This window comes from Peromyscus californicus, unplaced genomic scaffold (genome assembly GCF_007827085.1).
Source record: "Peromyscus californicus insignis strain IS unplaced genomic scaffold, ASM782708v3 Scaffold_14__1_contigs__length_90479793_seg_2, whole genome shotgun sequence".
Lineage (NCBI taxonomy): Eukaryota > Metazoa > Chordata > Mammalia > Rodentia > Cricetidae > Peromyscus > Peromyscus californicus.
The window spans coordinates 52,803,680-52,825,403 of record NW_026294436.1 but is presented as its reverse complement, the minus strand read 5'-3'; the positions used below and the strand labels follow the sequence as shown (position 1 = coordinate 52,825,403).

General features: G+C 48.1%; 1 protein-coding gene across 3 annotated transcripts in view; it reads right to left on the bottom strand.

The window, feature by feature from the left end:
• Positions 1-293: 293 nt before the first annotated feature.
• Rxrg (retinoid X receptor gamma) overlaps positions 294-21,724 on the bottom strand; it is a 154,590-nt gene continuing 133,159 nt past the window's right edge. For all 3 annotated transcript variants that reach the window (XM_052737499.1, XM_052737500.1, XM_052737501.1), the window contains exons 3-10: positions 17,097-17,241; positions 14,319-14,498; positions 10,743-10,903; positions 10,505-10,634; positions 8,835-8,967; positions 7,169-7,260; positions 5,814-5,919; positions 294-791 (exon numbers count right to left, since the gene is read on the bottom strand). In XM_052737499.1, the coding sequence (XP_052593459.1) occupies positions 644-791; positions 5,814-5,919; positions 7,169-7,260; positions 8,835-8,967; positions 10,505-10,634; positions 10,743-10,903; positions 14,319-14,498; positions 17,097-17,241 (1,095 nt within the window). In that variant the 3' untranslated portion in view covers positions 294-643. The remainder of the gene's footprint in view (positions 792-5,813; positions 5,920-7,168; positions 7,261-8,834; positions 8,968-10,504; positions 10,635-10,742; positions 10,904-14,318; positions 14,499-17,096; positions 17,242-21,724) is intronic.

Sequence of the window (21,724 nt, the reverse complement as noted above, 5' to 3'; positions counted from 1 at the left end):
AGCTCTCCTCACCAGAGAGTCCCCATTTCCTTTTCCATATCTGTGAATACAGGCTTGAGAAGGGTCAAAAAGAAGGAGGAGGAGGAAGAGGGGAAGAGGGGAGGCAAGCTGTCTGTAAAAGATGCCTTCTCCTTCTTCCCAGCAGCAACGTCCCAGCCAGCTGTGCCTCCAGCCCAACTCAGCTCCTAACTCCAGCCCCAGACCACAGAGGCCAGTGCTAGCCAATATCCTGGCCCCCATCCTCCACATCCCAGAGAACTTCCCCGCCACACAATAACACACCACACAGTCCAAGCAGTGCCAATATCATATTTATTATTTTCTTTTCCATTTGTTTGCTTTCCATGGCAAGTGAAAAAATAATTTAAACCAATTGTATGTACAGAGGCTTGGTTACTCTTCCCAAGAACTTCCAGAAAGACCACAGCCCCTTAGATAGCAAAGAAGGGTCACCTTTAACATCCATACAAAACTCCACCTAGAAAAGTCTCATGTGTAGAAAGGTTGTCTTTATTACAAGCATCACATTTTGGGGACAGAAAAGGGAGGTCAGAATGGGAGGCGAGGGACAGTGTGCAGGGTAGGGCTCCACACACATCAGCCCAGAGGTGACCCTGGGTGCGGAAGCTGCAGCTGAGCAGGTTCAGGTGATCTGCAGTGGGGTCTCCAACATCTCCATGAGGAAGGTGTCAATGGGGGTGTCCCCAATGAGCTTGAAGAAGAAGAGGTGCTCCAGGCATTTCAAGCCAATGGAGCGCAGAGCTGGGAGGCGCAGCAGCAGCTTGGCAAACCTGCAGGGAAGCCAAGGGACATTGTGACTAGGGAATGGCAAGAAGAGGTGCCTAGTGGTGGTGGTGGTGGTGGTTCTCCGCCAAGCCGCCATAGAAACGCCTAGAAGCAGAGATGAAGGAGTTGGAGGATTGCAACCCAGGGGGCTTCTAAGAACTTCAGGAATCAGCTAGAGGGCTGGTTCATGTCAAAAGAAGAACCAGCATCCCACAGCACGTTGGCAGCCTTGAGTTCCAGGGCATGTTCCAGAATAGCCCTCAGCCCCACACAGATCACGGAACCATATGGATGGCATCGCCTACCTTGCAGCCATTTCCCTGAGTTCCTCAGGGTCCTCCAAGATTAGTGTGAGCCCTTGCAATGGAGCAGGACACACGAGGTGTGCTGTTCCTGGGACAGCTGCCACCCCTACACGAACACACGTGAGGACCTGCATGACCACAGCTACGGCCCTGCTCTCAGGAGACCTCGCTTTTCCTCACAGTCTAGCTGGTCACTTAGGCTGTGTGACCTCAGTCTGCTTCCCAAAACCAAGTTTTCGCTTTCAATTAACCAGTCGCTGCTAATGTATATGGCCGGCTCCCTCCTCTGAGCTTCTCGCTAGGTTGGGAGGAGGGAGGGAGAGAGAGTATCAGTCAGCCTCTGAGGAGCCAGTCTGTTTGGGGAGAAAACCTACACACACTCGCACACACGGGCCGCACATCCTCACGCACCCGAGACCCATGCATGTGCTATCCCCACCACCCTCACACATGCACACAACTCTCACGTCCACCATGCCCTGCCGCCACTGAGGGTTGAAGCGTCTCCCATAGGCTCGTGGATTTCACCTGCTGGTCCCCAGCTGGCAGGACTTGTTGGGAAAGTTGTGGAACTTCTAGGATGTGGAGCCTCACTAGATGAAATGAGTCATGGGGGGGGGGGGGGCGCGTGATAGGCTGGCCCTATTTCAAGTTTGCTCTCTGCTTCCTGAGCGCGGCGGTACAGTGTGACCAGCTGCCCCCTGCTCCCGCCACCAGGCTTCTCTGCCACCCACCGTGTCTGCTCCACCGAGATAGATGGTATCTCTCGGGAACTGCAAGCCAAGGGAAATCCTTTCCCCCTCAGTTGCTTTTCCCAGAGTATTTTATCACAGCAACAAGAAAGACAACCCCCAATGGGCTTGCACGTACACCCTCACTTACATATGCACACTTACATACATACACGTGCATGCACACATGATTGCATATGTACACCCAGGCGGCCGTACATGCACGATCTCACGTGTGTGTGTGTGTGTGTGTGTGTGTGTGTGTGTGTGTGTGTGTGTGCAAACATCTTAACTCTCTCACGCACACACACACTTTAACATTTGCCCATACTTTCTATAATGGGGCTATTCACGGTGGGTCCAGGGAAGGGAGGGAGTGGCATGGGAAGACTGTGTGTGGCATCTGTGCAGTCCATTTGGTCCCCTGATTTGAAACGGCCTTCCGTTTCCCTGTGGGACTTGAATTTTTCATTTCAAGGAAAAGTTTTGAATTGGAATTCCTGTGTTCCTTGGAAGAGTGCACACTTCTATATTCGTGTCACATGACATTTAAAAATACAGCTGAGGAAATAGTCCCGTCGGTAAGCCATTCGCCATATAAGCTCGAGGACCTGAGTACGATACCCAGTACTCACATAAAAAAAAAAGCCAAACATCGGGGTGTGAGTTTGTCACCACAGCTCTGAAGAGGAGGAGGGGGGAGGGAGGAAGAGACAGGAGTGCCCCTCAGGTTCAGTGGGCAGCTGCCCCGCATAATCAGTGAGGTTCAGACCCGTGAAAGACCCTGTCTCAAAAAAAATAAATAAATAAATAAATAAATAAATAAAGATGGCCAGCACTTAAGGACTGACATCTGAGATCGACTTCTGGCCTCTACATGCACATGTATGCACATCTGGATACACAAACACACCTATACGGACATACACCCAAGTAAGACAAAAACAATCAATGTAAGTATCAATATAAGAAAAACAAATCGGCACCATCTGAAAACATCAGGGAAAATTCAAGACCTATGCCACTGTCGACACAAACTTCAGAGCTCTTGTTGATAAAACACCTGTGTCCCCTGCAGCAAAGGGACAGTGTGTCAAGGGGGAGGCTGCCCTCCTACCCAGCTGTCCTGGCAAAGAGCTAGCCTTTCAAATGCAAGGCTAGACTGAGATTAAGGCTGTCAGTGTTCTCCAGTGGCTACCTATGCTGTGGGGGCTGGGGCTGGGAACTAAGGCCGGGGCTAATGGAATGAACCCATGCACCAACAGACGCTGTCACTGCATTGCTGGCTCACGTGTCAGCAGCAAGGCAGCCTTTGAAGGTGCTTGCTGTGTGTGCAAGATGAGTGTGAGTTCTGCACCCTGCTTCGATTTCCGCCTCCAACTTTCTCACAGACCTTGGGCCTCATGACGTGCACTGCTTAATCCTATCCACAAGGTGGCAGCACTCCACCACTGTGACAAGTGCCCTGCGGGGAGGTGCCAGCACGCAAGTCAGAGGTGACCAGCCTACCTCAAGTTAGTTACTTGCCTAACAAGCCAAGTGACTCCCCTCATGCACCTGCTGAGCCGCCTCCTGTGAGCTCAGACAGAGATATCACCTCTTGTTCAAGGTATGCTGGACAAGCCAGGACACACAGGGGACACAGCCTCTACCCACTTCATGAACTCCCAGTTGAGAGTTGGCTCCTCCTTCAGCTGCTAGAACAAGGGTTCTCACCCTGTGGGTCGCGACCCCCGCAGATCCAATATTTACATTATGATTCGTAACAGTAGTAAAATTGCAGCTATGAAGTAGCAACAAAATAATTTTATGGTTGGAGGTCACCACAGCGTGAGGAACTGTATTAAAGGGTCACAGCATTAGAAAGGTTGAAAACCACTGGCCTAGAGGTAGCCAGGCCCTTGACAGTCTCCTGCAGGAAAAACAGCAGTTCTAAAATGTTAAAGTGATATTTAGAAACAACTTAGATGCCAGCCACAGGGCAATGACTAAGCACCTGAAAATATGGGCACATTGCAATATGACAAAACTATGGGAAATGATTTTTTTTCTTTCAATCATCTGATAAAAATCCCTAGAATGGCAGAAAGGAGGAACACAGTGCGACAAAAGACACAGTCCCACATCTGTAGATACAGCCTATGTGTGCACACAGGGGTCCACACGGACACCGGAACAAAGCATACCCAAAATAGTTACTGTAAAAATTGGTTACCCGATTCTAACAACTATTTCTTCTAATAAAGCAGACGCTGCTGTTGTAATTGGGAGGAAAGAGAGTCAGGTTATTCTGGGATGTGCTTTTATTCCTAATGATTGATAATAGAACCCAGAGTTAGTTCCGGAAAGAGGGCAGCGTCGAGGACAGCAGGTCTAATAGTATCTGGGGACTGGAAGCTTCGGTAGAAAACATCCTGCTCAGAGCTTCCTGTTAACGAGGCTTGCCCAGGGCTCATAGATGTCAGAAGCAGAGCCAGGTCCCTTTCAACCTCTCCAGGGCAGGGTCCTTTTGATCTCTCCAGTGGCTGGTGAAGAACAGGCTACCAAGCGGCCACTGAGCTCCCCTGGCCCTCTCTTTCTTGACGTTCCACAGTTGGCTAGATCACAGGACTAAGTTTTAGCCAATAGAAGTAAGACAGCAGAGGACTGTGTCTAGGATCTGTGTCTCATCCACACAGCTCCTCTCTCCTCTCTGCCTTTCCTGTTCCATCACCTATATGGCTCTGGGATGGAGCCACAAGGAGGAATAAGTCGAGGTCTTTGAGTGTTGGCAAGGAAGAGCTGCTTCTGAATACTGAGTGTCCACCTAGATTGAGGGGTGAGAAAGAACTTCCACTGGGCTGAGTTACTGGCTTTGATGGGTCTGTTATCACTACTTAATTTCTAATAATACAGTAGCGTGATTATGAATTGACCTAAGGACTGAAAACCGCCCACTTGATTTCTTCATAACCTCTGACAAAACAGTTTATTCTCTGCTGAACATTTGGTAGATGTCAGTGTATGATGCGGGATAAATGGAAATTTGACTTCACGGAGGAATAAGTCACTAGTGTGTGTTGGGGCGTATACAATGAATCCTAAAGACAAAACTAATGTGTCTTATGCAGTCTCCTGTTCCATTTGTTTTTGAGATACGAGGATCACAGTTTCTCATTTTAGTTTGCAGAAAGGGGAAACTCTTTGCTTACCATGCTTTGCAGGAAATTTTTGAAAAGGTTTGTTTAGACCAAATGATAATGTTATAGATAGTATGACAAGGCCACACAGGTGGATGCCTGGGAACCAGCAGCTCTCAGAGCCTGTCCTTTGTACTGCATGAGAGTCCACAGGGCAGAGACTGTGAGAGAGATGCTGTCACTTTACAGAGACTTGGGTTCATATCTCACCTCCACCAGTGACCAGCTTCGCAAACTCGATTAAGTGACGTGTCCTTCCTGCGTCTGTTACTGGGTAGAATGGAGACCACACTCCCATATCAATCCGTTCATTTCCCCGTTCATCCAACACTTAAAAATATGCACGCTAGTCCCCCTCCCCATCTGAGGAAGACCTGTCCCAACAGCCTGTGTGCATTCCTGAAACTGAAGATACGACCAAATCTATGCATAGAGAGATACAGAAAAAAAAGTATATGCATGTGTACATGTGCCAATGAAAAAATTAAACTTATAAATTAGACACAGTAAGAGATGAACAACAGTAACAAATCACAGCCATCATAGCAATACATTGTAATAAAGACTACTGAAAGGTCATTAATTCACTTCTGGAACTTCCCATGTTCCATCTACAGTCATTGCTTTACTCAGTGATGCTCGGGGGTGAAGGGTGATCTGGACAGACCTTACCCTCACCTGAGCCTTTCTCTTACTGTGCTGATGTAAGGACAGTAGGTCTGCAGAGTCCCTGGAGCATGGGCAGGGCTCCATCAACAGGGATAAGGAGTTGCACTGCTGTTCACACTGACATTCTCTCCTCACTCTCTCACCTGCCTGGTTGTTCCGGATACTTCTGCTTGGTGTAGGCCTCGAGCGTAGCATAAACCTTCTCTCGAAGAGTCTCTACCTCAGAGGGGTTGGACAAACCCTTGGCATCTGCAGAGGGCAACGGATTTAATTTCTCTTAATGCCTCCACAGGACACTCCTCCAGACAGCATCCCTGTCGTACTGGCCACCTCCCCCAGCGTTAGGAGAGACACATGGAACTAACTCAGGCCCGGTGACAGCTGGGAAGTAAGCAGATCACCTGTGTCCTTTCTGTACATAATCCCCCTCACAAACTCTCCATTTTAAGTATTTTCAACTGTTAATGGTGAAATGAACCCTCTGCAGACTTAAGGAGAGTTTAATTTTGTCCAGGCCTTTCTGGAAAAGTGCCATTCACACCTTTACCGGAAGCTAGTTCCATGTTGAGCATGGCTGAGTGGTGACATGGGTATGAAAACTAAACCTACCCACGGCCTGTGTCAGAGCTACCCTAATCCTGGAGCTAAAGGGTGCACGCATGTCACATCACACTGCCTGGAGGTGCACAGCAGCACTCGATGAAGTTGGTCACTTCCTCCTCTTATACCTTGCACCTGGACCCCAAGATGCCACTCCCTTCCCACTGACCACACAGTAGGCTCCTTTGACAATTTGGTCTTCTACCAGCTTGTGAGAGTCTCAGTCCCCAGCCCTCTTCTCCGCAGTCTTTGCTCACAACTGATCTCTCATCAGGTTTGTGGCTTCCTCCCAATTCAGCAAGAGGTGTAGGCAGCTCTTGCCTGTGCATCTTTATATATCTTTGGTCCTGGCTTCTCCCGTGAAGTCCATTCTCTTGGACGTCTGCTGTCTGTCTCTAAGTTCATTGTCCAAAGACAACTCCTGGTTCCAACCCACTCACCCTTAGGACTTGCTTGCCCTGGGGTTTGACCCGTGTCAGATGAATGGGAATTCCATTTCTGCAATTGTTCTGGGGAATGAAACACCCCTGAGACATATTTGACGTCTGTCTCTCTTCCACACCCTACCTCTAATTCACCGCTAGATCCCAGCGACTTTACCTAGAGATGTACCCAGAATCTGACCACATTTTACCTCCTCCCTCTCTGTCACAGCGACCACTGTCACTTCTCACCTTGTCCAGCTGCCCCACCCCCCACACGCACCTAATGAAACTCCACGCCCAGGTAAAATACTTTCAGGGTGGCTCTGGAGAGCAAAGGTGATAAAGAGAAGTCTCTATGCTCTGGTGGGTTCTGGGCTCCAGCTGCTCTGTTTCAGCTGAGCTGGGCGGTATGGGGGTTGGGCAACAACATCAGAGTTCTGAAGGTTAACCTGGAAAGAGGGATGACCCCGTACCTGGGTTGAAGAGCACAATGGCTCGCAGGCACCCGAGCTCCGACTTATCCATCTGCATGTCTTTCATCTTGGAAACCAGCTCTGTGAGGACTCTGTTCGCAGGAAGCAAGGGCAGAAAAAGAGAGAAGCATGAGTTCCAGGCCAAAGATCAGCAAAATGAATTCCACCACTACTTGCGATGGCTACCACAGTTTCTAGACACCGCTGAAGGTATTAGGGTTCAGGGATGAAGACGATGAAGCCCCTCATCCCAAGGGATGTACAGTGTGGATGAAGAAACTGATGTGGGAACTACCAGCTACATGGCAAAGTCCAGTGAATAGCTGACTGCCTCCCGAGTTCAAGAGCTCACCAGGGAGGAAGGGTGACCTCCCAGCAGGGAGCAGAAAGGCATCTCAAAGGAGGTGGAAATGAGAAATACAGTGGGAAAAGTCATCCCAGGGCACTGTGCATGTAGAAGAACCCACGAAGGCAGCCCAGGTCAACCAGGAGGGAGGCGTCTCCAGGAACTATGAGAGTGCTTGAGCACATCATGGAAAAGGACAGGGAAGAGGTAGACTCCTCTAAGGGGAGCATGTATGTCTCCCAAAGTGAACACTTATGGGGGAGGGAGGGGCCCTGGGTCCTGGAACTCAATAGAGCATCTTCAGCTTTCTCTTCCTCTTTACCAGAAGACCACTCTTTTAGCTCCAAGTCACCAATCTACATATTACTTTATTTATTTATTGTTTACTTTATATTACATATACTTTATACTATATTTATATTATTATTTACTTTATTTATTTTTTTAAAGATTTATTTATTTATTATGTATACAGTGTTCTGTTTGCATGTATCCCTGAAGGCCAGAAGAGGGAGCCAGATCTCATTACAGATGGTTGTGAGCCACCATATGGGTGCTGGGAATTGAACTCAGGACCTCTAGAAGAACAGCCAGTGTTCTTAACCTTTGAGCCATTTCTCCAGCCCCCTATTTACTTTATTTTTTTTAAATGTACTTTAGTACATTTAAGGAAGAGAGTCTCTGTCATGATGTCACTTTCTGACTGAGCTTGTTTCTGCAGTAGCCTAGAGATCTGGGATCCAGAGAGAAAGAGTCTAGGGGAAAAAAAGCATTAGCCCAACATACTAGGCCTCTTGAAGATGCATCCTAGACCCCTTCTCCATCCCCGGTCCCTGGGATATGCTATTCTCCTTCTCCACCTATGGCTTACTAGCTGACGTCAATGGTCCACCCAAGTTGAAAGCATGAGGCTAGGAGACCCTTCCATCTGCCAGGCAATGATGCTGGCCTCTGACTGGCTTTATTTTATTGTAACCACCTTTGTCAAAACCCCTCTCTCAATCTCCAGATTTACATTTTCACCTACTCAATAGTCTGTGGAAACTGGGCTCACACCTATAATCCCAGCATTTGGGAGACTGAGGCAGGAGGATTATCACGAGCTTGAGCCTAGCCCGAGCTATAGAATGAGACACTGTCTCGGTACAAAAAAAAAAAAATGGTTTTGATATAGTCATAGGCACCTCTATGAACTGCCTATTGTACATCTGCATTCTACAGAGGGAGAGGAGGGAAGAAGAGGAGAGAGAGAAATGTGTGTATACACAATGTGCATATATACACCGTGTGCAAATCCTGGAGGCGGAAGGGAATCACAACCTGTCAAAGATGGAGCCAACACCGGCACTGTGAGCACTGCTTCTGTGGACATGGAGGCCTGTGGCCAGCAGGATGCCATCTTGGACAGAAACTGAGCGGTGGGAGAAGGAGGCGATCAGCAATTCATTCCACCCTGCAAGCGGAGAGAGGAGACATTGTGGGGAAAGCGACCACATTCCTGCTTCCTCGACAGCCAGCAACGCACAGATTATTCTCCCTTGGAACAAGGGCAGGACTGAACATCCTGGGGGGTTAAGACACAGCCCAAGGTGACACGTGTCATTAGTGACAGAAGAAAGGGCAGGGCTAGAGTTTCCTGACCTCGTGGCTCGGCACAAACCCCTGCCGCTTCTTAGATGCACACTAGAGTGACAGCTTGAGAACAGGGACTCTTTCTGTCGCCCGTTGCTAGCAAATATGAATTAAAGCTTTCCCGGACAGTCGTCACTGTTGGCTGAATGACAGATACAGTGACTGTACCTCCTCGTCTCTGCCCCAGGACTTGACAACCTAAGTTGTGTTTCTCTGGTGTCACCTATAGCAACGGCACAGTATGTAGCTCTCAGGGGCCACTCAATGACGGCTCACCGTCTAACAGGGATGAGTGAGTGGACTGGTTCCCAATGCTGGGCCAGTCCTCGTGAAATCTCCCTGATGGCTCCGTGACAAAGAGGAGCTTAGGCAGATGTCAACCGACTGCAGTGTCTCAGATACGGGCAGCAAGATTGTAGTGCGAAGAATCTTAAAATGGAGGAAACCTTGAACACCAGGTAATACAGGCATAAGCAGAAATTTCTAGCTTCCTCTCTCTCTCTCTCTCTCTCTCTCTCTCTCTGTGTGTGTGTGTGTGTGTGTGTGTGTGTGTGTGTGTGTGTGTGTGTATGTGTGTGTGTACGCGTGCACACACATGTGTGTGTGCAGGTGTGGAGGCCAGAGGAGGACACTTAGCGTTCCCACTCTATCCCTCTTCAGGACACAGGGCCCCTCAGTGAACCTGCAGATTGCTGGTTTTCAGCTAAGCTGACTGGACAGCAAAGCCCTCGAAATCCTCCCCTCTCCATGCCACTCCTAACCCTAAGAGCTTGGGTGACACGCACACGCAACCTCATGCAGCTTTTCTGTTCACACACGTATTGGGGATCCTGTCTCAGTTCCTTATGCTTGTACAGCAAGCACTTTTCCCCACCATGCCATCTCCCCAGCCCCCCAAATCTCTGCTTTTCTTACTTCACCTGTGAAGTGGGGAAAGCTTCATTTGCCAGTCTTACAGTTGTAAGATACTGCTTCAAATTATTCTCAATAAAGGTATTTGTGAGTCTCTGAAGTTAAATGTAAATTATAAAACTACAGAAACGTTTGCATGAGGGGGAAAGCCCTACTCCTCCATGAACGGGATTTCAGTTGGGAATGAAAATCCTACAGGAGGACCATTTCAATTTACAAGTCTGTACAGGGCATAAAATGAAGGCCAGGCATGGTGACACACACCTTGAATCTCAGTGCTTGGGAGCCAGAGGTAGGCGGATCTCTGTGAGTCCAGCCTGGTCCTACACAGTGAGTTCAAGGAAAACATAGCAATTGTAAGTTGCTCCTTTTATGGTCCCATGGGTCATTTCAAAATAGTAGCCCAGAATGATTGTCTCAGGACAAGAGGAACCCCGATGTCTTACCTGCCCGGAGCAGAATGACCTGGTCCTCTAAACTGAGGTCTGAGAAGTGGGGGATGCGTTTGGCCCACTCAACAAGGGTGAAAAGTTGCTTGTCGGCAGCATGGCATATGTTGGTAACAGGGTCATTTGTCTGAAAAGGGAACAATTTTCTATGAGGTCCTGGGACTTTAAATACCCCTCTATGACCTCCAGTCCCAGCCAGGAAACGGAAGCTGGGTGGAGAGCTAAGACAGCGTACCGAGTTCTCCATGTTCATGTCACCGTAGGATTCTGTCTTTGGTTCCACAGCAAGTTCGGCTTCTAGAATCCTCTCCACGGGCATATCTTCGTGGCCACTGCTGGCACACTCGGCCTCACTCTCGGCTCGCTCCCGGCTCCTCTGCCTTTCTTCTTGCACAGCTGGCATGTGGCAAGACCAACAGAGGTTACTGAGTGCCGAGGACCAGGGTGGGACAGTTACCTACCTCAAGTTTCTCCTGTATACAACAAGAGTCATCATGGTATTGAACCAGGGACATTGGAATGCTGACAGATGGAACCAAGACAGCAAAGCTGTTCGCTTGTCGGGGCAAAGACAGGTCTTTAGTGGTATTGTTCCCAAAGCACTGCAAAGCCCCTCTCAATCGTGCTGTTTTAGCTTCACTAAGCTCCGGTTCCACCCTTCTTTGAAGGAGCTACCATCTCCCTGCCATCCCCATTGTGTCCATCACCCTTCCTATTCTGCTGCCTCTGGTAAGCTGTGAGCACGCAATGGTTAAGGAGCGAGCCCATTACTGCCAAATCTTCCCTTGTCAGATCCTGTGCATCAGCCCTGGCATTCACATCCCATTAGGTAGGGCCCCCTGTGCACCAGCTTGAACACAACATCACCTGATCCGACTTGTCAGGGAAGATCTTCAGGGAGCCAGCTGTGGGGATTTAGTAAGTGAAGGGGTGGAGGGATGTCACCTAGAAGACATTTCAGAATGTGCACTGATTTCATGGGTGGGGGAGGGCGCATAGGCAAAGGTGTAGGCTGGAGTTACTTCTGCATTCCCCAAACTTGGGATTTTCATCCAACTTCACTCTAGCTCTCAGAACCCTTGGTCCACACATCGGGATGCAAGGCGGACCCCACACCCTCCCTACACTACCCCCTCAAGGTGAAGAGTTTCTGTTGGGTTCCTTTCTATTACAAGGCTGCTGTTTCTAGTTTGGTTCCAGCAGCAATGAGCAGAATTCAACACTGGAAGATAGTTTGCATCCCCCAAAGGAGCAAATTCTAATCTAACTTGGTTAAATACCTTCACAAGTAGCCTCTCCTCCGGGTCTCTCCCTCTCTCACTGCTCCCAGCTCGTAGGCCATGGAGCCCTTATCCTCTGAGGATATAACCAGCCACGGAGGCTGTCTGAAGGGCTGGAGCTGGGATGCTACACACTGAGTCTCTCTTGTGAATGATGAGACTGATTTCTCAAGGCCAGAGAAGAGGCCCAAGAACACCACTAATAATCCCACCAGGTAGCAGTGTTATGTGGCCCAGAGAATTGGAGAGAGTATGGAAAGGAAGGAGAAAAAAGGGAAGAGATAAGAAGCCAAGGAATGGAGAAGAGGAAACTGACACAGAACAGAGAGGAAGAAAGGCGAGAGAAGAGCAAACACACAGCTCGGAGCCAAAGAAATCTTTTCCAAGTGTATCCCTGCCACGTGCATGAAGATGCTCTCAGATTTATCACTCAGCCTCCTCCCAAGCCTTGGTTTCCTGGTCCCTGGGGCTGAAATTGCAGTGAATTACTGAGACAGATTTGTGGGGATTATCAAAACAACAGTAAAAGTTTCCACAGAATATTTATTACCTCTTTTCCTTCGTCTTCCTGCCCCGTGGGCTTGTGTCTCTCCCCTATTTCTCCTACCTGGTCCCTTCCTCTCTCTGTTCCCTTCTCTCTGTTTCCCTCTCTCTGTTTCCTTCACTCTCTCATTCTTTTTCAGTTCACTCTGTCAGTCTTCGTTCAGTGACAACCGTGGGAACTACAGTGCATGGTTTTCTCTCAGCTGAACGCTCTTGCGCTTATCTTTAGGAAATTAATACAGAAGCAAACTGAGTCCAGTTCTTTCTGTGATCATCAATCATCTCTTCTAACAGACTTGTAACACTCGAGGAAAATAACCCTGAAGCTTCAAAGAAAGCCTTGGCTTCAGGAAGCTAGGTTCAATTCCAATTTGTTACTAATTGAGTAAGAACTGGCTACTCTCTCCTCTTAGTACTGGAAACCTCAATGCTGTAACTGAAGCAACATATCGCTCTTGGAAGCTATTCTACACGGCAGATAGCCTCAACTCCCGCTATAACATACATCCCAGTATGTCCAGGACACTAGCTGATCTAAAACAGTCCCAGCTCCAGCTTTTCAGACTTCATCCATCCACATGGTAAATAGTTATTACTTATTTTCAGGTTCTCCGGCAGCCAATATTAATGGAGCACTTTCCAAGTCAGAAGCTATATGTTATACTCAATACTTTACATAGATTATTATATCTCACTTAACCCCTTCCAATAACTCTCCGGGGTACTATGAATCACAGAGAAACTAGACAACTTGTTTGAAGTCAATCAAAAGCTAGGAAGTGGTGGTACCAGCACAGGGACCCAGGCTAGCTGCCTCCAGAGCCCACTTCAAGGCCTTCCACACTGCCTCCAGGGCACTAAGACAGGCTGAGCTAAAGGGTGTGTATACCATATACAGCCTAGAAGCCATAGCAAGGATTTTATTCCTTTCTCTTAGTGAGATCTGGATGTGTGGGTGGGGGAATGGCTTGACTTGGCCATCTTGTTCACACTGGTGTCTCTCCTAAGGAAGCAGGGAGGCAGCTTGGGATGCCATCTGGCTCTCAGGGTCTTTTCCTCATCTGTGAGCTGATTGCTGTTGATTGGACGATTCTGAAACGTACCCTTATCCTGTCATAGTCTTTGTTGGTGGCATTCCCTCTAAGCATGGGCTCAAGGACCTGTCCCTTCATTGGTTCTTTCTGGCAGACTTCCTCAATCCCACAACAAGAGGTGTTGAAGGAACTCACCTAGTGAGCCATTCTACCTGCAAGGACATCCTTCCTGCACAGCCGCTAAGATTCCCCAGGAACACCAGGCACCTGCACAAAGCCCTCTAGTTAATTAACCGCCTACTTCAATTTATTTGTGTTACTTAGCAGGATGACGTTCGATCTTTTAAAGCAAGAACCACCAACAAGGAAAAAGCACTTTCAGATTTGTTACTCTCTGTCACAAGGATAGCCCACTAACTCACACTATAAATTAAAAGACGGAACCACCGAAATGCCCGGTGACACTCTCCGGGACTGAGAAGGCCAGTCTGCCAGACCTGTAAACGCCAATAATCCACAAAGGCGGAGGACTATGCCAATATGACAGGATTTATAGCAGGCCACGGCTATTAATCCTAGAGGGCCTCAACCCACCTGCAGTTTCCCCTCGAGTGAGACTAAGACTACAGCATGAAACCAGTTCCACCTTGAAGGTCAGTCAGATGCTCCCTCGGGGCCACAGAGAACAAGGCCTCTCGCACCTCTGAGACCCACCTGCCCTTGGGCTCCCAGAGAAGAGAGGTGACAGAGGGAGAGATGTCTCTTGCCCTCTGAGCTCTGGGGGTAAGCCTTGAGAAGCTGTGGCACCTAGGCTCGTCTTAAGCGCCACACCAAACCTCTCCCTCCCACAGTGTCCAGGGCAGCCCGGCTCTTGCCAGCGCATGCGTCTGTCTTCGGCGCTCTCCGCAGGCAACCTGCTCTCGTTGGGTAGAGGGGAGCGGCGGGCCACCTCACCTTCCCTCTTCATGCCCATGACCAGGCACTTCTGGTAGCGACAGTACTGGCAGCGGTTGCGCTGGCGCTTGTCGATGAGGCAATCTTTGTTATCACGACAGGTGTAGATGAGGTCTTTCCTTATGGTTCTTTTGAAGAAGCCTTTGCAGCCCTCGCAGCTGTACACGCCGTAATGCTTTCCTGGTGACAAGAGAACACTCCGTAGACTGTTCTTGTATCTGTTCAGGTTTCCCACCACGAAGAAGCCCATGACTAACCGCCCCCATCCCCAAGGAAACAGCTATATCCCCTAAGCACAAATAAGGACTCCCAAAGAATGCAAGCTGTACCACAGGATCCAAAGGAAGCATAAATAACCCTTTTTTTGTGTGTGTCTTCCCTCTGTATCTCCAACTCCAGACAGCAGCCTTAAAAAATTCCTGACCTCAGATTTTATTGACATTTATTTTATTGGAGCAACTCTTGGATTTGGATAAGGAAACGCCCCACCTCATCTCAATATTTTAGTGTACATAACAAATAAAAGGATGTTTAATTGCTATGTATTATTCAGCAGGAGAAGAACCTTGGTTTATCTAACAGTTCTCAAGACTGAAGCCCAGGGTCTCAGGAAACCCACTAAAAAACTTAACGTTTTGTACCATAAACTATGAACAATCCTGAGCTACTGCCTGTTATTGCAAAAAAAAAAAAAAAATGCTATAAAATCTTTACAGCATAACGTTATCCTCAATCTTGAGCAGGGCATACAGTTCTGATAGACAGTAATTTTGCTTCATCTAGAATAGTTGGTTGTATGCTTCACTAACTCTGGGACCTATAGTTATCCCTGGCAAGAATGGCTAATTTGTGTCAAGGGAGCTGCCTGCCACACCTGTCTCCATACAGGTACCATGAGTCAGTCACAGCGCTTGCTCGAAGGCAGTGGTTCTGAAACCGTGGGTCACGACCCCTTTGAGGTCACAGGACTCTTTTACCGAGGCTATCGGATATCCTGCATATCAGATGTTTACATTATGATTCTAACAACAGCAAAATTACAGTCATGAAGTAGCAATGGAATCATTTTATGGTTGGGGGTCATCACAGCATGAGGGTCACATTAAAGGGTCACAGCATTAGGAAGGTTGAGAACCACTGCTCTTTTTTTTTTTTTTTTTTTTTTTTTTTTTTTTGGTTTTTCGAGACAGGGTTTCTCTGTGTAGCTTTGCGCCTTTTCCTGGAACTCACTTGGTAGCCCAGGCTGGCCTCGAACTCACAGAGATCCGCCTGGCTCTGCCTCCCGAGTGCTGGGATTAAAGGCGTGCGCCACCACCGCCCGGCTCTAGAGAACCACTGCTCTAAGGGAGGTCTCTGTGCTGTACACTAGGCAGCTATGGTCACGTGGCTGGAGTCTCAGAACTTAAAAATGTAACGAAGCAGATTGTTTAAAAACACTTTTAGGTTTGATTCTAGAATGCAAAATGTGGTTCCATGTCACCACAGACCCAATTATCTAATTCTGTTTTATTTCCGTTGATGCGAAGTCCCTGAGAACTCGCAAATGTAACTTCACGCACCCCAGAGCTTACCTGTCAGTGGAGACCACCCTTTGAAGTGGTGGCTAGAGACAGCCTGCCTGAGAGTTGTGCCGAACTAGCTGGCTACACTCAGTCATGATAAATATGGCCTTCATCTTGGCCCCAGATAACTTAGTACTTTCAGCTCTGAAATATTTGGCTTTGAGAAGCAGGACCCTAATTTGACCATAGTGTGGTAGTCATCCCATGGCTTTACTATATATACAGGAAGGGACCAACCACCTTCCATTAAAACAACCAAAACAAAGAACAAGCTTGGTCAGGCTGTGACTGACATCCTGTCATGGCAGCAGCCATGTTTTCATGACTTGAAAAATGAGTCGTAAAAGCAAGTAACTGTTGGCCGTGAAGCTGAAGAAGTCTGAGGCCCCTGTAGCCTTGACGAAAGGAAGGAGAGACATTCAGTCAGCCTTCGTGGTCTGCTGTGGAAAGAACATGCTCTGTCTTCTCATTGTTTTAATTAATTGGGACACAGGGTCTCACTATGCAACCCAGGCTCACTTCAAACTCATGATCCCCCTGCCTCAGCATTGAGTGCTGCTATTACAAGCGGACACCTGGCAAACTTGCCATTCTCCTTCTCAGACTCAAATGCGTTAAAAACCGATGGAGGGAGAAGTCAGAGCAGAAAGAATGGAGAGGAAGGAAAAGAAGCAATGTTGGTAAGCTGGAGGAGAACAAGCCAATGGAAACACATTTGTGCCCATAAAAGCATGCTTTAAAAAAATCTAGCATGCTGTGAAAGGATAAGACGAAATATGCTCAAATATTAAAGAGATTCTCTTTCATGGGGATACTACGGAAAAAATTTTTTACTTTCTCTTTGTACTTTTATGGTTCTTCCAATTTTCTATTGGTTTTATAATTATGTATTTGGGACACTTTATGATCACAAGAAATAATTTTTTAAAAATTAAAGAAAATCTAGCATGGGACATTGGATCGTCACTTAAGGCCTCAATCCCAGACATGTATGCAATTGTGCTGCTCCAGAGAGGAGTCGCCGAAACATTTCCACTGAAGCTGATCCTTCACATAGAAAATGTATTTTAGAATCATCAAGACTGCAAGCTCTGAACCCCATGAGCAAAATCTATAGGCGAGGCCTCCAGCTGGACCATGATCAAGGGTCTTTTCATTTCACTGGGAGCAGAGGGACCCCTTCTCTGGAACTCTGTCTCATGGGACCCATCCATACCTGAGGATCTGTCCCCACAGATGGCACAGATGTGTTTCACCAGAGAACCGGGACTGGTGGATGGGTAGTTCATGTTTCCAATCCCAGGCAGACCTGGTAAGGGCTTGATGTCCTCAGAGCTGCTGACACTGTTGACCACATTTAGCTGCAAGAGATGCAAACAAAAACAAAGGCAAGGTAAGCCCGATCTCAAGATTAGCTCCATGTCAAGAATTAACTTCCAAGTACACAGTTTCCCAACTGCTCCTCTGTGACCTGAATGCAAAGCCATGGGACAAGTACACAAGACGGAAGCTAAAACATAACCGGAGCACCACAACACACCTCTGTGAAGCTGTTTGTGTTGCTTCCTTTTACTCGTGTGTTTTACTTGAGCTAAACTGTACTGCACACATAGGATGACGTCAGAGGTGCAATTGTGAATTTTTTATCAACTACTGACAGCAGATTCAGCAGTGCACCAGGAGGAGCTATAGCCCTAGGGCAAGACACGCAGACTCTAAGAGCCAAACTTTCTCTCCCCCTACCCCCAAATGCAAATCCATTCATTAGTCCATCGCTGGACATTCCCCAGGGCTCTGAGACACAAAGGCAAATAAAAGTGCATATTTAGGGGTTCGTGAAAAAATGGAAGAGAAGGGCAGGTGCGTGGCTCGTCTCTATGAGCTCACTGAAGATGCTAGCCCCAATGCATTGTCTCTGCAATGCCTAGTAAGCCCCTCCTCCCCGACCTCCCACAGCATGGAGCTGGTACGTATGGATGTCTGAATAGGTCAGCTTGACTTTCCCGGTCCCCATCCCTTGTCAAAAGTGAACCATTTCCTCCCCACTTATCCTGATGCCCTTAAGGTGTCCAAGTAGTTGAAGCTCAGTGTTTGAGGTCACCAGAGAAAACAAGTTGAATAAATCTGAGGCAGTCATCCAGTCAGGGGTACACAGCAGCATTCTCAGCTGGGCAAAGGGAGACACAAAAACCTAGAAGGTCTGTCTCTTGGTCCTCAAAAATGTTTGGTGTCCTTGAGGAGTCAGAATATGCACAGTTAAGAACCTGTATAAGAGGGACTGGAGAGACAGCTCCGTCAGTGAAGGACTTCCTGTGCAAGTGTGGGACCTGAGGAAAAGCTATAGAATATTTTTTTAAAGCCAAAATGTAGTGGCATGTGCCCAGAATCCCAGTGCTTGGAAGTGGAGACAAATGAATCCCTAAGACTCTCTAGATGGCCAGTCTAGACAAAGCAACAGGTTCCAGCCCAGTGAGTGACCAGCCTCAAAAGAAGGGAAGGAGGAGGAGGGGGAGGAGCGGGAGGAGGAAGAAAGAAGAACGCAAGGACAGACAGACAGATGTGAATGGCACTTAAAGAACTGAAGTTGTCCCCTGACCTCCATAGGCAAGCTCGCATGTATGTGCGTCTTCAAACACACACACACACACACACACACACACACACACACACACACACACACACACACAATGCACAAGCAACTTGAAAGAAAGGGAGGTGGTGTGAGTCTGTACTTGTGCATCTGCTAGAACCATCAGGAAAATATCTGAGGGTTAACACTGACTTCCTGTGACCTTCGCGCACGTTTAATTACGTTGTCTAACCATGTAGCTCTAAGTCCAAACTGAAGCACTGAAGCGGAGGTAGGATTTCTCTCCTATTCTGGGACTTTGGTGTAGGAAGAGAGACCAATAAAATGTAGCCTGTAATGGCATCAAGTTAGGTTCCTCTTACAATCACTAGCCTTTCAATACGCTAAGCAAATATTTATTGAGCATGGGAGACAGACAGAGGCTCTGGGTTAAAGGCTGTGAATATTTCATTAATTTGTATAATGGATGAAAATGCGTGATGGAAGAAAGAATTCCTTTCCACTTTTTATGTGAGGTTAAGCCAGGCTCTCTGGAGCCCACGCCCAATATCTCATCCTGCTTCTGCATAGTATAGACAAGTTCTACACCTGGGAACTTCAAGAGAAAATAATGCCCACAGCCGGTGCCTGGAGGTTCTCACATGGCGGGTCTAAGGACTGATCTTGCAGTAGGACTCCTATCACATCACTTAGGACACTGATATACCTTTACAGGTAAGAATCACTGGCATAGGGCAGTAGTGGCACATGCCTTTAATCCCAGCACTTGAGAGGCAGAGGCAGGCGGATCTCTGTGAGTTTGAGGCCAGCCTGGTCTACAGAAAAAGTTCTGGGACAGCCAGGGCTACACAGAGAAATTCTGCCTCTAAAAAAGAAAGAAGGTGGAGGACTGGAGAGATGGCTCAGTTGTTTTGAGCACTGGCTGCTCTTCCAGAGGACCCAGGTTCAATTCCTACCACCCAAATGGGCAGCTCACAACTGTCTGCAGCTCCAGTTCCAGGGGATCTGACACCCTCATACAAACATATATGCAGACAAAACACCTGTCGAGGATTGTTTCAGCACAGGTGTGTGGGTTCATGCACATCCATGGAAAGAAGACTCAGAAGCACCTTAAGAATGAATCTAGCCTTTCATGGCTGCAGGGTGTCCAGCCTCTAAGGACTGAAGCCCTTTCCCTGCGCCCAGGGCATTTTTATTTTCTCTCTATTTACAGTTTAGCCAGTTAATTTCCATATCTTCAAAGCAACCTGAAAGGAGCTCCCAAAGATACAATGCCAAGTGCAAATGCCTCGATTTCCCAGGTACTATGGTTTTCCAGGTTTCCTGAACCAAGCTTTGCATAAGCCTTTGATCCTTGGGAGACTCTCAGACAAGATTCACAGAAGAGAAACAAAGGGTATTGGTTAAACAAAGGATGGATTTAGGGCTAGGTGCTACTCTCTAGAGCCAGGCCAGGAGTGGCTCAGCAGGAATGCAGCCACAAACACCAATGCACATAAAATAAAAATAAATAAAATTTAAAAAAAATAATCACTGGCATCGTATGAATGATGACAGCTTTTCCTAACTGCCTCAAGAACTGATCAATCAACACTTGGATGCATCAAATGGAAGCTATTACATCAGATGAGCCCAAAGAGTGAGCCTTATAGCTGATCACAGCTCTGTCCTCAAATCCTCAAGCGGACAAGAAAGATCCTAGGAGAAGGATCATCCTCTCAAGAAGACACCACCATCCCTCTGCCTCCCACCTCATCCCCTAGCTCTGCAGCTGCATCCTGCAGTGACCACAGAAGAGTAATCAATGCACATGACCATCTCTGGGAAGCTAGATCAATGCTAACTACTACTGAAAGTCCTCACAACAACCCAAAGAGGTCTTCCTATTTTCATTCTGTGTAGGGATGAGAGGGTATACATGTGTGAACTCTTCAGATGTGTACACGTGTGTGTGTGTGTGTGTGTGTGTGTGTGTGTGTATGTGTGTGCCAGAGAAAGATGCCAAGCATCCTGTCCTATTATTCACCTTTATTCTCTTGAGACAGGGTCTCTTGCTCAGCCTGGAGCTTGGCTGGTGGCAAGGAAGCCCCAGCAATCTTCCTTTCTCCATCCCACACAAGGCCGGGATTGCAGGCCCACGGGCAACCATACCTAGTTTTCATGTGGGTCCTGGGGATTTGAACTCAGATCCTCATGCTTGTCCATCCTGTGCCCTTACCCACTGAGCCACCTCCACAGCCCCCTATTTCTCATAGGAAGACAACAGCCTTGCTGTGGGTTTTCCTTTTGTTCAGAGGTTCTGCAAGCAAGAAGATGCAGGCACTGCCTCCAGGAATTGCAGAGTGAAATTGGGTGAGATAGGATAGGAAGAAAAGATTATACTCTGTGAGATCAGGGAAGACTTCCTGGAGGTGGCAGCACTTGGGATAAAAACCTGCCCCCAAATTGGTAGGAGGTAGGTGGGCCGATGATGGGCAAAGACTTTGAGTGAAGGCCTGAAGGGAAACCCAAGAACCTGTGGGGTAACTGTGCCCGTGGGGTAGACATGGATGGTAGATAAGATTGAGAGGTGGGCAGAGGCAGAGCCTTGGAGACTCAATGGCCCGGCTAGGAGGATGGCAAATGGGGGCCGCTAGGAATTTGGGGCAGAGGAATTACGGCTCTCAAACTCAGCCTCAGTGAAGCATGGGGTGCAGCAGACTGAGGAAGGATGGGAAAAGACATACTTAGTGCCTCACTAGGTCTAATACCTGGAGCTCGGTGCCTGGGCTCCTGGGTCCCAGGTCATCCTTCTTCACTACTGTGTACTTGGCTGGGGCTGGCAGGAGACAAGGAGTCCTCACCTGCTCTTGCTGTTTCCTGCCCCACCCTCCTGGACCGGGAACCCACGAAGGAGCGGAGCCCTTCTACACATTCTCTCCCCATTCCAAGTCAGCAGCTCCTCTCTCTCCCACGTCTCTTCTTCATGAACCAATGGCAGTGGGACCAAGTGGTCAGGACAAGTGAGTTGATGTTCTCGCCTCCATCCACCCCTCTGACGACCGGCTTGGGGTTTGTGTGGGTTGAGACAACGGTGCAGGGAACGGAAGGCAGCTGTTGTCAATACAGACCTATTAGCTGCCTGGCCCCAAAGTCCCTGAACCTTTGCTGTCTCATTCCATTAGAGGCAGCTCTGCTGAAACAGGCACTTTAGAGCTGAAATTCAGCAGGCGGTCTGACCAGCCACTGCACGCAGGCTGGCTGTGTCCTCA